Source organism: Tamandua tetradactyla, chromosome 16 (assembly GCF_023851605.1).
Source record: "Tamandua tetradactyla isolate mTamTet1 chromosome 16, mTamTet1.pri, whole genome shotgun sequence".
Lineage (NCBI taxonomy): Eukaryota > Metazoa > Chordata > Mammalia > Pilosa > Myrmecophagidae > Tamandua > Tamandua tetradactyla.
Genome location: NC_135342.1, coordinates 82311153 through 82326703, shown reverse-complemented (window position 1 = coordinate 82326703; position 15551 = coordinate 82311153). Strand labels below are relative to the sequence as shown.

Below are 15551 nucleotides of genomic sequence, written 5' to 3'. Positions count from 1 at the left end.
GGAGCTTTATGAATAATTGCTGGATAATTGAGAAAGACGATAGTATTTTACTTTTTATTTTTTCCCACCAGAGATCTATTTTAGCACCAGAATTACTTGCCCCACATTAGCATCTTAAGAAAGTAAATAACCCAGACAATGTGCAGGCAACTAATAGAAAGCTTGTCACCGCGTTGTTTAGAAAATACTATTAAGCTGGTATTAATCTAAATATCCAGCATTCTAACCATCAAACAGAATTTCATTTATCTATATTCTTTGGCAAACTGAACTTGCAATGTATTGCCAAAGGAAAATGTAGTTTGCAGAAGTAATAGACAGGATGCTGTGCAGAGTGGGGTCCTTGTCTGAGGCTATTCGCCTCTGGGTGCTGCCATCACAGGCCAACTTCTTGTGCCCTGCAGTCTTTCCTGGATTTTCTGAAATGGTTTCAATTAATATATCTTCCAGAATTGCATGCAAAACCTTTGAAACCAAGCCCGGAGAAAAGGGGGCAGGCGTGGGCATTCCCCTGCATTTCCACCCCCGCTGAGAAGGAGAGACTGAAGGAGGGCACCCCAGAGTCAGGCTCAGATAAGCCTCGGGGGCTCGGGCGGAGCAGCCGGAGACAAGGCACAGGCCGGCCCGTCCTGCCCCCACCCACCGGTCACCCCCAGCGCCGGACCCTCCTGTCCCCGCCCCCAGCTCCCAGCTTTCCTGGAACCCCACTCTGTGACAACCACACAGGGCACAGCGCAGGCTCAGGCAGGGGGGCAACGAGCCCACTTCTCCTGGGTGGGTCAGGGAGGCACTGCACGGAGGGGCAGCCCACTGCTGAGGGGCCGGCAGCCCCCGCTGGGCTCTGGGTGGGCTTCCCTGCAAGCTGGCCCTGGGCGGCCCACCCGCCCCTTCTAAGTCGCCTCCTCCTCTCCGCCCCCAGGGCACCCCCTCTGGAAGGGCCCGGCCCCCGTGCCGGGGGGCAGCCGGCAGTCCCCCATCAACATCCAGAGGCAGGACAGCGTCCACGACCCCCTGCTGAAGCCGCTGCAGGTCTCCTACGAGGCCGCGTCCTGCCGTTACGTCTGGAACACGGGCTACCTCTTCCAGGTGGAATTCGACGAGTCTGCCGAGGGCTCAGGTGAGCCCGGCCGAGGCTGACCTGGCCTCCCTCGGCCCCCGGGAGCGGGTGGCAGCCTCCGGCGGAGGATGGGGCTAGAGCGGGGGTGCACGTCCCTCCACTGTCTGGTGGCAATCGCAGTCCCCGGAAGTGAGGCCCGAGGCCAGCAGGGGCACAGAGGGGCCTTCCAGGAGTGACGGAAGTGACTCCAACACGTACTTATTAGGGGTTAAACCAGGAGCAAAACCAAATCCCTTCCCTCGTGGAGCTCACGCTGGGAGGGAAGTGGGACAAACGACTAGAAACGTGACTGTGCTCCATGTCACAGAGAGAAAAGCAAAGCTGGGAGGGCGTGGGGGGCGGGTGGTGACTGAGAGTACCACCCTGTCCCGAAGCTGGTGTTTCACGCAGGGCCTGAGAAGAAAGAAGGAAGGAAATCAACGAGCGGGTTCCAGAGCCCTGCACACGCTGCTGCCCACTAAGTGGGACAGTGGCCTTGGGGCCAGCCGGCTGCAGGGCTGAGCGGACAGCAGCCTCGTGTCCGCTGGGGCGGGGAAGGTGGAACAGGCCCGGGCAGGACACGTTGGTGGGGCTGTTGGGTGGCAGGAGCACCAGGGGCTAAAGGGGTCCCGGGTATCGCTGGGCCTTACCCCTCCCAGCTCACTGGCGGGGACACTACCTGAACCCCTTCAATGGATTCTTACGGAGACCCCTGAAATTTCAGAGGACGCCCTTCATCAGGTTTGGGTTCCTGTTTAGTTTAGTTTTGTCAGGAACAGCTGCTAGATGAATACCTCCCTTTAATGTACCCGTGCCCGGAGATTCCCTAAGATTGAGCCAGCTTTGCATTCCTTAAATCGCCCTTATTGAGTCACGGCCAAGTTTTCTTTTAGTTTGCAGCTGGATTCAATTGCTAATATTTTGTCTGGGATGTTTGCACATTTGCTCTGTCTTCATAGGTGTGATTCAGCTCTACAGAGATAGTATCTCTGCAGAGGGCAGGCCACAGCTGGCCAGCAGACTAGCTGTGTTTGGCCAGCGACGTGTGCCCATGCGTTTGTGCAGGGGTGTGCAGGGGTGCTCGTGAAGGGCGGCTGTGTGCCCTTTGCCCTCTTGTGGGGGCCGTGCACATCAGCAGCAGTGCGTCCGCCGTGGGCTGGTCTGTTCACACTTCCTTCCCACCACTGTCCACTGGGCCGGTCACCAGGCTCCCGTAATTGCTGTAATAGTGGGGCTTCCTCCGGGCAGGCCTGGGCTGGAGGTGCTCCCGGGGGCTCTTCCCCAGTGCTCAGAGCCCAGGGCTGGACTCCGTGAGCCCACGACGTAAGTCCAGGAGCCCCGTGGGGTCGCACTTCCACCCTCTTCGTCAGGGACGGATCGCAGGCAGTTACTCGGCTTCCCTGAGCCTCAGTTTCCTCACCTGGAAATGGGGAGCGTCACGGTTCCTGCATCTGAGGGCTGCAGAGCGGCCGCCATGGGCCAAGCACCAGTGCCTCCAAGTGTGTCTCAGGCCACGTCCCTCCCGACGTGAGAGCTGCAGAAATGCCTGCGGGCGGCACGGCCACTGGGCAGCCCTCAGGGCACATGGGGTCCTGCTCACCTCTGCCAGGTGGGGTGGACGCCCTAAAGGCTGCGCGAAGCCTGCCCGCACCTGCCCAGGGAGAGAGTGCTCCATCCCTGGCCCTGGCCGTCCAGGCCCCTGGAGGTTGCCCTAAGAAACAACCGCACACTCAGCAGCTAAAAACCACACGCGTTTACTCTGGGGGCCGGAAGTCCCGACGCTGCGCGCAGGCTGCTTCCTCCTGAGCCCTGGGTGGGTGCGTCCTGGTCAGGCGGGCCCCTCCTGCAGCCTCAGGGCCTGTGCCAACATCGCCCGTCCCCACGGCCGCCTCACACCCCATCTCCTGCTCCCACGCTGACCTACGGCCCCTCTTCTAAGGACCTTCACGAGTCCATCAGGGCCTTGCATCACCACATCCACCACGTCCCTTTTGCCACGTGAGGTCACCTTCACAGGCCCCAGGGATGGAGACGCGGGCATCTTTGCAGCCAGTGTCCAGCCAGCACCCTGTTCAACCCACTGGTGGCTCCTGCAACGCTTAGCCCCACCTCCAGCCCCGGGGCCCCTCCAGCGTCCCCCCTGGCCCGGTCACTGCCTGCCTGCTCTCATCCCTCCAGCCCACCCTCCTCTGTACCTTGCAACCTTTGCTCCCCACTGCCTGGAATCTTCTGTCTCCTTCCTCAACCTTGAGGGCTCAGGTCAAATGTTGCCTCCTCCAGGAGGTCCTCCTGGACTGACATTTCCTCTGAAGGACCCACACCATGTCCTCTGGGTCCCCCTCCTTCCCAGTACCTCCCTCGAACTCACAGTTGTCTCGGTCATTTACTCATTTGTCCCCCGCCCCAGGGACGTGAACTCCATGAGGGCAGCTCCCTGTCTGGCTCGTTCTTTTATACAGGGCAGCAGTCACATGGAAGGCCCTCGGGAAAGTGATGGATGAAAAGATAAAGTGACAGACGGAGTTTAAGGGGCAAATGAGCCTGTTTCTCCATCTGAGTGGGACAGGGAGAGAACCCACCCTCGGGGATGTTGGGATGAAATGAGAGTAGAGATACCCCCAAGGAGGCTGGGGTGCCAGCCCGGGCTGCTGACCACGAGCACATTTTGCTATGTCCTTAAAAGCAGGACCGCTTTCACGGAGCTTCTGCCCGGCCCTCAGGCCCCTGCTTGGACCCGACGTCTGAGCTCACATGTCCACCACGCAAGACTGAAGAAATCCCCGTCACTCAACGCGTCACCTGCCATCTGCGCGTCTGGACCAGGCATGCCCCACCCAGAGCCCGGGGAGGGGAGCGGGGCCTGGGCAGAGGCCGGCCTGAGCCGCGTCTACCTCCAGGGGCCTGGACGGCCAGGGCCAGGGGTGCAGCACTCTCTCCCTGGGCAGGTGCGGGCAGGCTTCACGCAGCCTTTAGGGCGTCCACCCCACCTGGCGGAGGCGAGCAGGACCCCGCGTGCCGTGAGGGCTGCCCAGTGCCCGTGCAGTCCACGGGCGTCTCTGCAGGGTCCCAGCACCCGACGGGGCACAGCAGCCCCGCTGTGGCCCGCACACGCACGCGGCGTTGCCTGGAAGCAGGAGGCGGGGGAGAGTCGACAAGTGGGCAGCCAGGCCTTGGGACGAGAGGTCAGGCCCTCCCCACCCGGGCAAGGACTCCCACCCGTCCCGTCCGTGCAGCGGCCGCCGCCTTCCCGCCCTCCGGGCTGTTCCAAAGTCACTTCCTAAAGAGCCACTGAAATTCGTTTTTTGGTGTATATGTGGTTATATTATTTTTAAGTGTTTTAGGCAGCAACCTCAGAAGATTAGATAAAGAGTATAAGAATTTAATTTGAGTAATTTATTAAATGTATTCATATTTGTTGGAAATAGTAATAATATTTGTGCAAAACAGCCATCATGGAGGCAGGTCTATCACAGAATTCATACTCCTGTATAATTTTTACCCATACTTATGGCTCTTCACAAAATGTATATAATGGACTTTCCTTCCAATCACAAAACACGAAAAGCTTTGAGGATTGTTTTGGGTTTCTGTATGTTTAATTTTAAGGTAAATCTTACAAAATACTTCAAATGCCCAAGGGAAAATATCTGGTGGGCGAGCTTGGGCATTTAAATTATTTTGTGAAGTTTATCTTAGCATTAAACAGATGGATGAGAGTCGATGAGTTTTTCTGGTAAGTGTTGATGGCGAATCTCTCTCTGTGCGGGCCTTGGAAAAGGCTCAGCTGCAGGCCGGGCCTGCTGGTGGTGGCTGGGGGCCCCCCACTGATGAAAACGCCCCCCAAAGGGCAGGAAAGGCAAGGGCACTGCCTGAGCGTCCAGGTGCAGCCGTGCCGGAAGCCAAGTGCTGGGGGGAGCATGTGTCTTTCCAGCTTAAGTCAGTTTCATTGAAGTTCCTGTCCCTCATTTCCAAGAGTCTTAATACAATTACAGAAATAAGCAGTGACTAAACTAGGAGACAAGAAATGGAAAGGGGGGACCCCCAACCTCTCAGGCCCTCCGGTCCCCTGTGAACCCCAGTCTGGTCACTGGGAGAATCCAAAGAAGAGCGTGTCCTCAGGCTGGGAGAACGTATCTGCCAAACACATACCCAGTAAAAGACTTTATCCAAAATAGGCAAAGAACTCTTAAAATTCAACAGTAAGAAAATCAAATTACAAAAGGCCAAAAGAGCTGACCAGACCCTCCCCGAGGAGGACGCCCGGCTGGGGACCAGCGTGAAGAGACGCTCGCCCTCCGGAATCACTGGTCCTGCACGTAAAACCCACAGCGACACCCCACACGCTGTCCGCACGGCTGAAATCCAGACCAGCCACAGCCCCCCACGCCGTGAGGCCGGGACAGGCCTTGGAAGCTGCCTGGCAGCTGCCCACAGAGCTCAGCACGGCTCATCCCACGCCCCAGCAACCTCGCGCCTCCGTGTTTTATCCACAGGAGCTGAAAACCGCCGTCCACCCGGAAACCTGAACACGGACCTTTACAGCAGCTTTATCCCTCGTTGCCCAAATGGGGGGCCACCAGGATGTCCCCCAACAGGTGAGCAGAGACAGCCCGTGGCCCAGCCACATGCTGGCACATCACTCAGTGATAGAAACGCGCCGTCCAGCCGCGAAAGGCCAAGGAGGGACCTTAGAGGCCCTGCTCGCGGGGAGAGGGTTGCAGAGACCTCCGTGGTCTGAGAGCGTCCCATCCTCTCCCGGGACAGCTCGGGACACCCGTCACGCCACAGAGCAGCACAGCAGACAGGCCAATCGGTCACAACGCCGTGTTATTTGCAGTTTTGACACACGAGAGTGCACCAAACTTCTCTTGTCCTTGTTTTAAGCCTTCAAACAACCTTGCTCGCCAAGAGCCCAGGGTCAAGCCGATGCACAAGTAAAGAGCTCTTAGGGTCGGCGCGGCCGCAAAGACGGGGTCACCTGGGGTCCTGGTGTCCAGTGAGCCGCGAGGGGTGCACCTGCTCCCCGAGAGCGCTGGGGGGGAGGGGGCTGGACAGCAGCTGCTGCTCTGTGAGCCGACACATTGATGGCAGGTTCTGGGGCCTGGGGCTGGGGGCCAGGGGCAGGGGCTGCAAGCTGAAGGCCACTTTCTGTGAATTCAGCCCCCCCCTCCTTTTTTTAATTAAGGGGACTTTCCCTTCTCTTTAAGGGGAATTTTCGCTGTAGCATTGCAGTGAAAAACCGCTCTGAGATTATTTGACCTGGGGCTGCAGACTTACATTGTATTCCTGACTTCATGGCGAGAATGTAGCAGAACTTGGCTTGAACCCTGCTAGGAAGGGGGGGGGGGGGGCTGCTGGGGCTGCGGAGTGACCCGGAACAGGCCAGTTAACTTCCCCGAGCCTCGATTTCCTACCCTCAAAACCCGCTAATAGCAGGGTCGTTGTGAGGCTCCGTGACACCTGCATGCAGCAGGCGCTCAATCAGTGCTCGCTTGTCAGGTAAAGGCAGCCATGGAAAGGGCAGGGTGTTCACTGGCCTTGGGCGAGCTGAAGGGTTCACGCTGACCCACAGGAGCCCATCGCCCCCACAGAGACCTCACCATAGCGGCCGCTTTGGTTTTTACTGTTTCTCACCTTGGTCCTCCCCCAGTGCCCACGTTGAGCTGGGCACTCTGTGTGTCCTATGCCACTTTAACCCTCGCACGGCCCATTGAGGAGGTACTAGGGTCATCCCACTTCACTGATGGGAAACTGAGGCTGGAGGAGGCTCTGTGGCTGGACTAAGGCCACCCTGTCTGGAGGGCGCAGTGCTAGGACCGGCCCCCGCTGCCTGGGCTGACCCTCCTGGCGCCACGCTCTGGCTTCGCAAGGCGCGGTCGTTGTTTTCCAGTTTTGAATTGGCGCCCTCAGCGCTTTGTTAGGGGCTGTCCCTGCCGGTTTGATTTTGGAGGCCTCGTTACAGCCCTTGAAAGGACTCACATGTGTCTCTCTGGCCCCTGACTTTAAACTGAAGAGGCTCATGCCGCCGATACCCACGGGAGTTTCGGAACTAAAACCTGTGCTTCTTGATAGCTCTTTTCCTCCTCCTGAAATATGAGGTTTAAAGGGGGGTTAGAGAGCCGTCGCCCGCCAGGCGAGCCCAAGCCCAGTTTTCCTCCGGTGCCTTCTGCTTCCAGAACATGCAGCCAGCCACATGTGCTCTCCTGTGCGCTTATCCTCCTAGAGCAAGTTGAGCTCATCCCTTCCTCAGTTTGCAGGTTACAAAGCTAACTAAGGCACAGGCAACCTTTTCAGGGGTTGGCCCTCCCCAGGTCAGCACCATCTCAAGTCACTCCCTCCTTCAATACACAAAGGGCCAGACACGGCCTGAAGCAGCCGGAGAAGATTTGTGTCTTGGACGCCCCGCAAAGGAGCCACGTTCTTTACCAGTGGGGGCCGGCACCCCCAGATGCAAAAAGACGCTTTCACTTAGAGATTCTTCCAAAAGCAGCTACCGTGTTTTCAGAGCGGAGAGGCAGGGCCGGCCAGGTCGGGAGGCTGCGGGGAGAAGGGCTCCAAGGGGCCGCTCGGTATCGGCAAGGGCTGGGCACGGGGGTGGGGGTGGGGTGGGGGGGGTGCGGTTTGAGCTGGGGTCCTGCTGGGCCACTGGGGCTGAGCTTGGGAAGGGCCTGTCCCGCCTCCGGCCCAGGAAGGCGCGGAGTTGGCTGCTATGAGCCTGCTAGGCCAGCACCCTCCGATGTGTGGCTTTCTGTCCAGCGGCCACAGTATGGGGGCGATTTTTCTGCAAGGACTTTACTGGCAGGGTCTGGCGGACATCCAGCTGTGGCTCTGTTCGTCTGGAGGGTCCTCTCATGCCCCAGCCTCGTGCCACATAGAATTCCAGGTTGCCTGAGCCAGGAGGATAAGAACCGTCCACTCTGTACTTCTTCGGTGCAGGCGATGGCGCAGAGTCCCTCACAGGTTCCGTGTGTCACAGCCATCAGCTTCACTGTCCTCGTTGTCATTTGGGGACGTTTTGCAAAGCGCTCTCTTTCCCTGCCATATCTCATTTCATCCTGCCAGCACGCCTCACATTACAGGTGAAGATGCTTAGACTCAGAGAGGCTGACATCTTGCCCAAGGTCACACAGCAAGTTGGAGGCAGAGCCAAGTAGCAACTCCAGGTTTTCACGTAATTCTAGTTTCCTGTGGAGCTCCTGGAAATCTCAGGCAGGTCCCAAGCTGCCGTGGAAAAGGCTGAATTCCACAGTGGCATGCAGACCCACTTACCAGCTGAATGAATAACTGAATGAACAAGCAATGAACTGGATACCATTCATTCATTCATCCATTCATCCATACAGCAATGTACTAGGTAAGTGTTGAGGATTTGGTGGTGAGCAGGACAGAAATGATGCCTGTCCTGGGAACACACCTGGGTGGTCCTAGACTCACAGCCGGATACGTTCCTCTGCCCGTTTGTGAACAATTCTATTCGTCCATCACGCCTAACTTCTAGATGCTTCCATTCTAGAGAAGACATTAAAGACATGAACGGGCAGCCATGTGGGTGGCGTAGGCGTGAGTGGGACATCTCTGGGAGGGAAGTTGGTCAGACAGGCAGGCTGTGCCCCCGGGCGAGCCCCCCAGCTGATGCGCTGGAGGTGCCGAGTGGCCAGTCCTACCCCCCCCACCCCCCGCCCCCACAAACCCACGGAGCCAGGCAGAAGCGAGCACAAAGCCAGCCTTCACCTGCGTGGGGAGGTCCTGTGACTCCCTTAGATTACAGTTTGTGCTTTGAAGGATAAAGAGGAAAGGGCACATTTCCACTGCCTGACTCGCCCTGGGAGCCTGATAAATTAAAATACAATGCAAGACACAAAGGCAGTTGGCTCGAGCCTCCCACCCTCCTGTTGGGGATTAAATCCTGCCCCCAAAAAAGGTACTTGCAGCATCCGAGACCTGGCCCTGAGGGTGGGGGCCCGTTTGCAAACAGGACCCTTTGTGATTAGTAGGGCTGCCCACACTGAGGAGGGGCTTCATCCTGCAAGACCAAAGTCCTCATATGCGAAGGACACTGGGCACAAGAGGAAGCCATGGCAGAAGCAGGAAGGAAACAGGAGAAGGCGCGGCCACATGCATCACCCGGGACGGAGGAGCCGAGAACCAAGGGTCCCAGCAGTCAGCTCCAGACACCACAGACCAGGGAGATGGCATGGCTGGGCTGATGCCTCCATTTTGGACTTCCTCTGGCCTCAGAACCCCGAGTCCACCATGTGGACTTAACGGCTCCTCCAGCACACGGGGTTGCGAGCCCAGGCCATTCCAAGGCTGGGGCCTCAAGGAAAAAGTGCCCCCTCGTGCTTTCAGCCACGGAGAATCTCCATCCAGACCTCCCAATCCCAGCGTGCTAGAAGGCTTTGCTCGGGCGGCCTTCTCTGAGGCCAGCTTCCCCACGGCCACCGTGGGTGGGCTGCCAGATTCCCCACGCCCCCAGGGCGCAGACGGCCACCGTGGGTGGGCTGCATGCTGTGCGGTAGTTCTGTAGTGTGGGGAGGGGCATGCTGCGGACTTCTATGGAGCCAGAGTTCCTAACTCCGAGTATTTAAGAAGAACGGAGGGTTATCTTACGCAAATCATAGAATTTTAAGGCTAGACCAGATGCTGATGACCTTCTAGCCCGACATCCCCGTTTTTGAGTGAGGAAGACAGCAAGATGCTTTATTGACTCAGTCAAGGACACGTCCCAGCAGGATGGGTCACGAGCTGGCTGCGTCTCTGGTTTCTCTTATGATCACCTTTTGTTGCAAAAAAAAAACCAATAGTGGCAGTGTTGGCGCTTGCAGTAGCACCCTCTCGCCACTACGGCTCCTTCCCTGCGTGGCGTGTGGAGGGCATGTGCACAGGTCGGTTCAGCGGGGAAGGCTGAGCAGAGGGACGGCACCAAGCCCTGAATCCACTTGAGTGCGGTTTTCCAGGTTTGTCCTCTGTTGGCTTCCTGGGGCCCCCAGAACAAAGCACCAGGAAGGGGGCGTAAAGCAGCAGGAATTTCTTCTTTCCTAGCTCTGGAAGGCGAAGTCTGAAATCCGGGTGTGGGCAGGACTGCCCTCAGAGGCCCGGGGGAGGCTCCTCTGCCTCCTCCAGCTGCTGTGCCCTGGTGCTCCCCGGCTCCTGAGTGCATCCCTCCAGTTTCTGCCCAGCTTCCCTCTCGGGTGCCTCTCTCTTCCCACATGGGCACCCATCCCCCTGGATTAGGTGAGGTCAGGGGCACTGCAACCAGCCGGGGGCCGGGTGGGAACGCAGGTCCCACCCTCAGCCTGCACCTGGATCTGTAAGGAGGGCCCAGCACCTGCAGCTCGGTGGCAGCGTCTCCCTGACGGACACTCAGGTCCAAGAGCCTGTGGGAGTCGGGCCGGGCCCACGGCCGCTGAGAAGGGTGCCCACAACTGGCTGGGGGGCGCCGGGACCTCCAGCGAGCACCGAGGGGGACTAGGGCAGACCCCTGTACCTTAGAGCTTGATCATTTGGAAACCTGCTCAGTGTGCCTAATCTGGTGAAACTACTCGGTGGTAGGATTTAAGCTGCTTGTTTGTTTCATTCAAGAGCCATAACTGTTATTAAAGAGAGCTGGGAATCCCCCAGCATCTGGGAAAGGCAGCTCAGGGTGCATGAGGCCACGGCTCGTGGCGCCACCGCGTGGCAGCATGCCGAACTGCACGGGTCCGAGGTTTATGGGGGCCGCCAGTGCCGGAGCCTGCAGGCGCTCCCAGAGACAAGACCCGCTCTCGCGGAGCCTGCGTGTCAGCTTGTCCTCTCGGCAGTGCACACACGCTGCCTGAAGGCGCACAGTGCCTCGGGCGACGTGGCACCCGGCGCGTGGAGAAAATAACAGAACTGGCCCTGGTTTCATTTTCCAGGAATTAGTGGTGGGCCCTTGGAAAACCACTACAGACTAAAGCAGCTCCACTTCCACTGGGGAGCAGAGAACGAGTGGGGCTCGGAGCACACAGTGGACAACCACACATACCCAGCAGAGGTTTGTAGACGTCATCATAATAGCAAATATTGGGGTGCTTTCTAAAGTCGGGCTCCACGAGGGGGTGGCCAGCCAACATGGCTTGCGGGACTTCTAGTGCTCAAATTGTGACAGTCCCAGGCAAACTGGAACAGTAGATCACCAACTCAATCCCACAGCTCTCCTGGGGGGGTGGGATAATTAGCATTCTCATTCAACAGAAGACGATACTGAGGTTCTGGGTGGGTACGTAATTTGCCAGGAGTAGACAGCTGGGATTCAAGCCCAGAACGTGAACTCTTACAGCCCTCTCACTCAGCCACATGCTTGCAGTGATTGCAGACTAGCGGATTCTTTTCCTTCCAGGCGTTCCAAGACTTAGATGGAGAATCTGAAAATCTTTTCAATAAAGAACATCTTCTTTAAGTCATATTTGAAAGGCTTCAAAGTGGGTGTTATAAAGAAAATGAGTAGGAAAAAGTTAGGAACTGGTTTTTGCAGTTGTGTTGGGGTGATAAGTGTTGCCATGTAGATTTCCCCCAATATTTTATTTTGAAAATTTTCCAACATGCAAAATAATTGAAATAATTGTACGTGGGAATGAGCTCAGCACCTAGCTTCTATGGTTAGCATTTTTCCATATTCCTTTTAGCACACCTCCCTCCATCCTTCTGTCCTCCCACCTATCCTTCTGTCCAGCCACCAGTCCACCGTTTCAAATTATGGACTGTTTTTGTTTCATCTTTTTTTTTGTTCTAGAAGTAATACCATAGCTAAAACAGAAATACAGTCAAGCCAAACTAAAATATGAGAGTCACTGTGATTACACACCCAGCAGCAATCCCTAGGGACACTTTGCAAATAAAGAGTTATGTCTGCCCTCGTGCTATATACAGACATATCCATAAATAATCACAAAAACGGACAGTCTGTGGTTTGTGATATGCTCCTTTTCATTTACCAATATCTTTTTTTATCTCAATAACTACATAGCTATAGCACTGGTTTTAATGAACAGATTTTGTAACAGAAGAAATTGTTGCAGTTTATTAGGAGTTGTTTTAGTCTGTCAAAGCTGCCAGAATGCAACACACCAGAGATGGATTGGCTTTTAATAAAAGGGGATTTATTTCCTTAGTTCTTCAGAGGAATGTCAGCTGACTTTCAACTGAGGTTCTTTCATACATGGGAAGGCACAGGGTGATCTCTGCTGCCTTCTCTCCAGGCCTCTGGGTTCTAACAACTTTCCCTGGGGTAATTCCTTTCTGCATCTCCAAAGGCCTGGGCTGAGCTGCGAGTGCTGAGATGAGGAATGCTGAGCTGCGTTGAGCTCTGTCATTTAAGCACCAGCCAATAAAGTCAAACATCATTCATTGCAGCAGGCACGCCTCCTAGCTGACTGCTGATATGATCAGGAACAGATGAGGTTCACATGCCATTGGCTCATGTCCACAGCAATAGAACTAGGTGCCTTCACCTGGCCCAGTTGGCACCTGACCCTAACTACCACGGGCGGGAAGCAAGGTGGGAAAGGCTCTGAGCCAGGCCGAGAGGGCTGTTGGGGTCCCCTATCACTGCCCCACGTCGGGCACGACATTTCCCGGGGGGTGGGGGGGCAGTCAAAAGGGCAAGCCAGCTCCACGGTCGGGGCTGACAGGGAAGGACAGTGCAGGCTGGGCTCCAGCCCCTTTGTCTGTCTGGGAAACTCACTTAGGGCAGCAGGTGGGAGTTTCCAGGTGGCTGTGGAAGGGGTGGGGGGACCACGCCCCCTCGCTGTCCCGGGGCACAGGGTGGAGCACGGGGCCTGTTGGCAGCGAGGGAGCAGGGAAGGGTCCTGGTGATGGCAATGAGCGGCTCGAGGGCTGGCTGTGCCGGCAGCGTCCTAGATTTGGGTCCTGTGTCACCACCTGGGAGAGCCAAGCCTTTAGCAGGAAGTGTGGACAGACGGACAGGCCCCTCCCGCGTTCCTGGGCCAGATGACCACCGGACCTCAAGGAGAACTCCAGCCAGGATCCCATATCCCTGGGGACGCGCCACCTCCGGCCCTCCAGCTGCCCAGAGAGGTCGCCTCCCCATCTGACCTTGATTCTGATTTAAAACCTAGTAATTTGGCTTATCCTAAAGACCAAAATCCCAGATCTATTTTCCTACAACAGAAGATCTGAACAAGAGGAAAATAAGACACTAATGAAGTTCAAGGTAGGGTTGCCAAAGTTAGAAAAAAATAGAAACACATGCAACATCTGGGACGTACTTAGACTAAAGCATTATGTCTTGCTTATCTGAAGGTCAAATTTAACTGAGCATCTTGTGTTTTATTTGGCAATCCTCCTTCAAGAAAACTCAGAGATAGCAAATAATCAAGCAGCTCCATTTCTACTGAAATCAGTGAGAGCAGTCACCTCCTTTTTCTCCTATGGGAATGCTGAAGGCTCTTCTTTCTGTTGTTCTCTCCAGTGTTTTGGAGACCAGGACACTGGTGGCACCAGATGCTGTGACTTCACTAATTAAAAGAATTCACACGGCAGGGAAAGGGAAGTGGCCATTTGTCTTATTTCTTGCTGCATTATGATTAATTTAAATTCTCTTTCTACTGTGTTGCAGCTGCATTTAGTCCACTGGAATTCTGTGAAATACCCAAGTTACAAAGAAGCTGTTATGGGAGAAAATGGTTTGGCTGTGATCGGTGTGTTTTTAAAGGTAATGGCTTCTGGGCAGGGCTCTCCCAAGGAAGAGAGCGGAGCCTGGGAATTTGCAGTGAGGTGCTTCCTGCTTTTGCTAACGAACATTTCTGTGTGTCCCTGCGGTGCAGCTGGGCGCGCAAAACCGGGCGCTGCAGAAGCTTGTGGAACTGCTGCCAGAAATAAGGCATAAGGTAAGCTATGCATTTTGAAATCAACCTAATTTGAAAAGCAACTTTATTAGCGTAATGGTTCATTTGCAAGGAGGGAGCAGGTTAGTGAAAAGAGCAGCACAGGGACATCTCTTCTCGTTCCCGGAAGCCCCACCACGTGTCTGCCCCCAGGGGTGCTGTCCCGGTTCCCTGGGGCTGTGGCCCCCGCTCCGGGTGTGGCTCCCTCAGTAAAGGAGCCTGTTTGGATTGACTGCGTTTCCAGAACCCAGCTGTCCAGACAGCGTCTTGGCGATGTTTGCCATATTTGCATACCTCTGGTGTGCGTTGCTCAATATTTTCCTTAATTGACCCCTTCTTAAAAATCTTCAGCCTTGTCTCAGCAGTGGCACCCAGTAGTGACATTTTAACACCGACTGAAATAATTCTGACCTGCCTCAGTTTACTGGGGCTGCCATAGCAAACTCCGAGGCTGGGCGCCTCCAATGGAAGTCTGAAATCCAGGGGTCGGAGGGGCCGGACTTCCCCGAAGTCTTTGGGGTCCAGCCGGTGCTCACCGGCCCTCATGGGGTGACTCGGTCTCTGCAGGTCACATGGCCGTCTTGTCTGTCTGTCTGTCTGTCTGCCTGCGTCTCCCCTTCCCTTGTAAAGTCACCTTCCTATTGGACAGGGACTCCCCTAATCCCGTTTGGCCTCATCGCATCTTCGAAGATGCACAGGAGAGGGGTGAGCACGTGGCCGTGTCTTTTGGGGGAGCCCGTTCAACCCACAGCACCGACTGTTGAGTTTTGAGAGTGTCCGCCACGGGTACCCAGCAAAGACCCTGCGAGCCGGCCAAGCCCGTCCAGGGAGAACGGAGGCCTTGAGGATGCCCGGGGGTTCTGGGGGAGGTCCGGGGGGCCGGGCCCACGCTGCCCTCTCGCCCCACAGCTGGACTCGGCCCGGCACCCCGCGGGCTCTGTGCCAGGACCTGCCTGGACACGGCACAAACGCACACAATTGGGATAGAAAGGAGCTTTTCCCCGGGATCAGCTGAGAAGGGACTTGGAGGGAGAAATGGAAATTCCAGAGGAACACGTTTATTTTATTCGGCACCAAACGAGAAGTGAGGCAGCAGCATGGCGGCGGCCTGGGCGCCTCCCGCGCCCTCTGACCCTGGCCCTGCCCGCGCCCCACTCCCAGACCCCCGGCCCTGGCTCCGGAACCCCTGGAGGGCGGGGCTGGGAGCCTCAGACGCCGCGTCCGCTCCCTCGCTGGGCCACGGCCAGAGTAAACCCGGATGTTTTCCCACCCGGCGTCCACCTCCCACATGGTCTGGTCCCACCTCTTGGTGGGAAGGAAAAGGCTGGCCGTGAAGTCCTGTTTACTCAGGGTCTTTCCGGCCTCCCCTCTCCTTCTCGGCAGGGACGGAGCATGTGCGGGGAATAGCTTTGGGGGCGGAGTAGAGGAAGCTCGCCAGTGGGGGGTCCGCTCCCGTTCTGACGGACAGGAGAGCCAAGTTTCCACTTCACAGGTCAGAGGGTGGGAAGGGGCTGGAGTGACCCTGGAGTCCAGAGGTTTCCAACCTGGGAGTCCAGGACTTCTAGAAGGTTCTGCAGTCCATGGGCTAT

At 56.4% G+C, this 15551-nt stretch overlaps 1 protein-coding gene across 2 annotated transcripts in view; it reads left to right on the top strand.

The window, feature by feature from the left end:
- The window catches only part of CA5A (carbonic anhydrase 5A), a 33486-nt gene that overhangs the window by 3048 nt on the left and 14887 nt on the right, over positions 1–15551 (top strand). For both annotated transcript variants that reach the window (XM_077133257.1, XM_077133256.1), the window contains exons 2-5: positions 920–1117; positions 10993–11111; positions 13695–13790; positions 13903–13965. In XM_077133257.1, coding sequence (XP_076989372.1) covers positions 920–1117; positions 10993–11111; positions 13695–13790; positions 13903–13965 — 476 coding nt within the window. The remainder of the gene's footprint in view (positions 1–919; positions 1118–10992; positions 11112–13694; positions 13791–13902; positions 13966–15551) is intronic.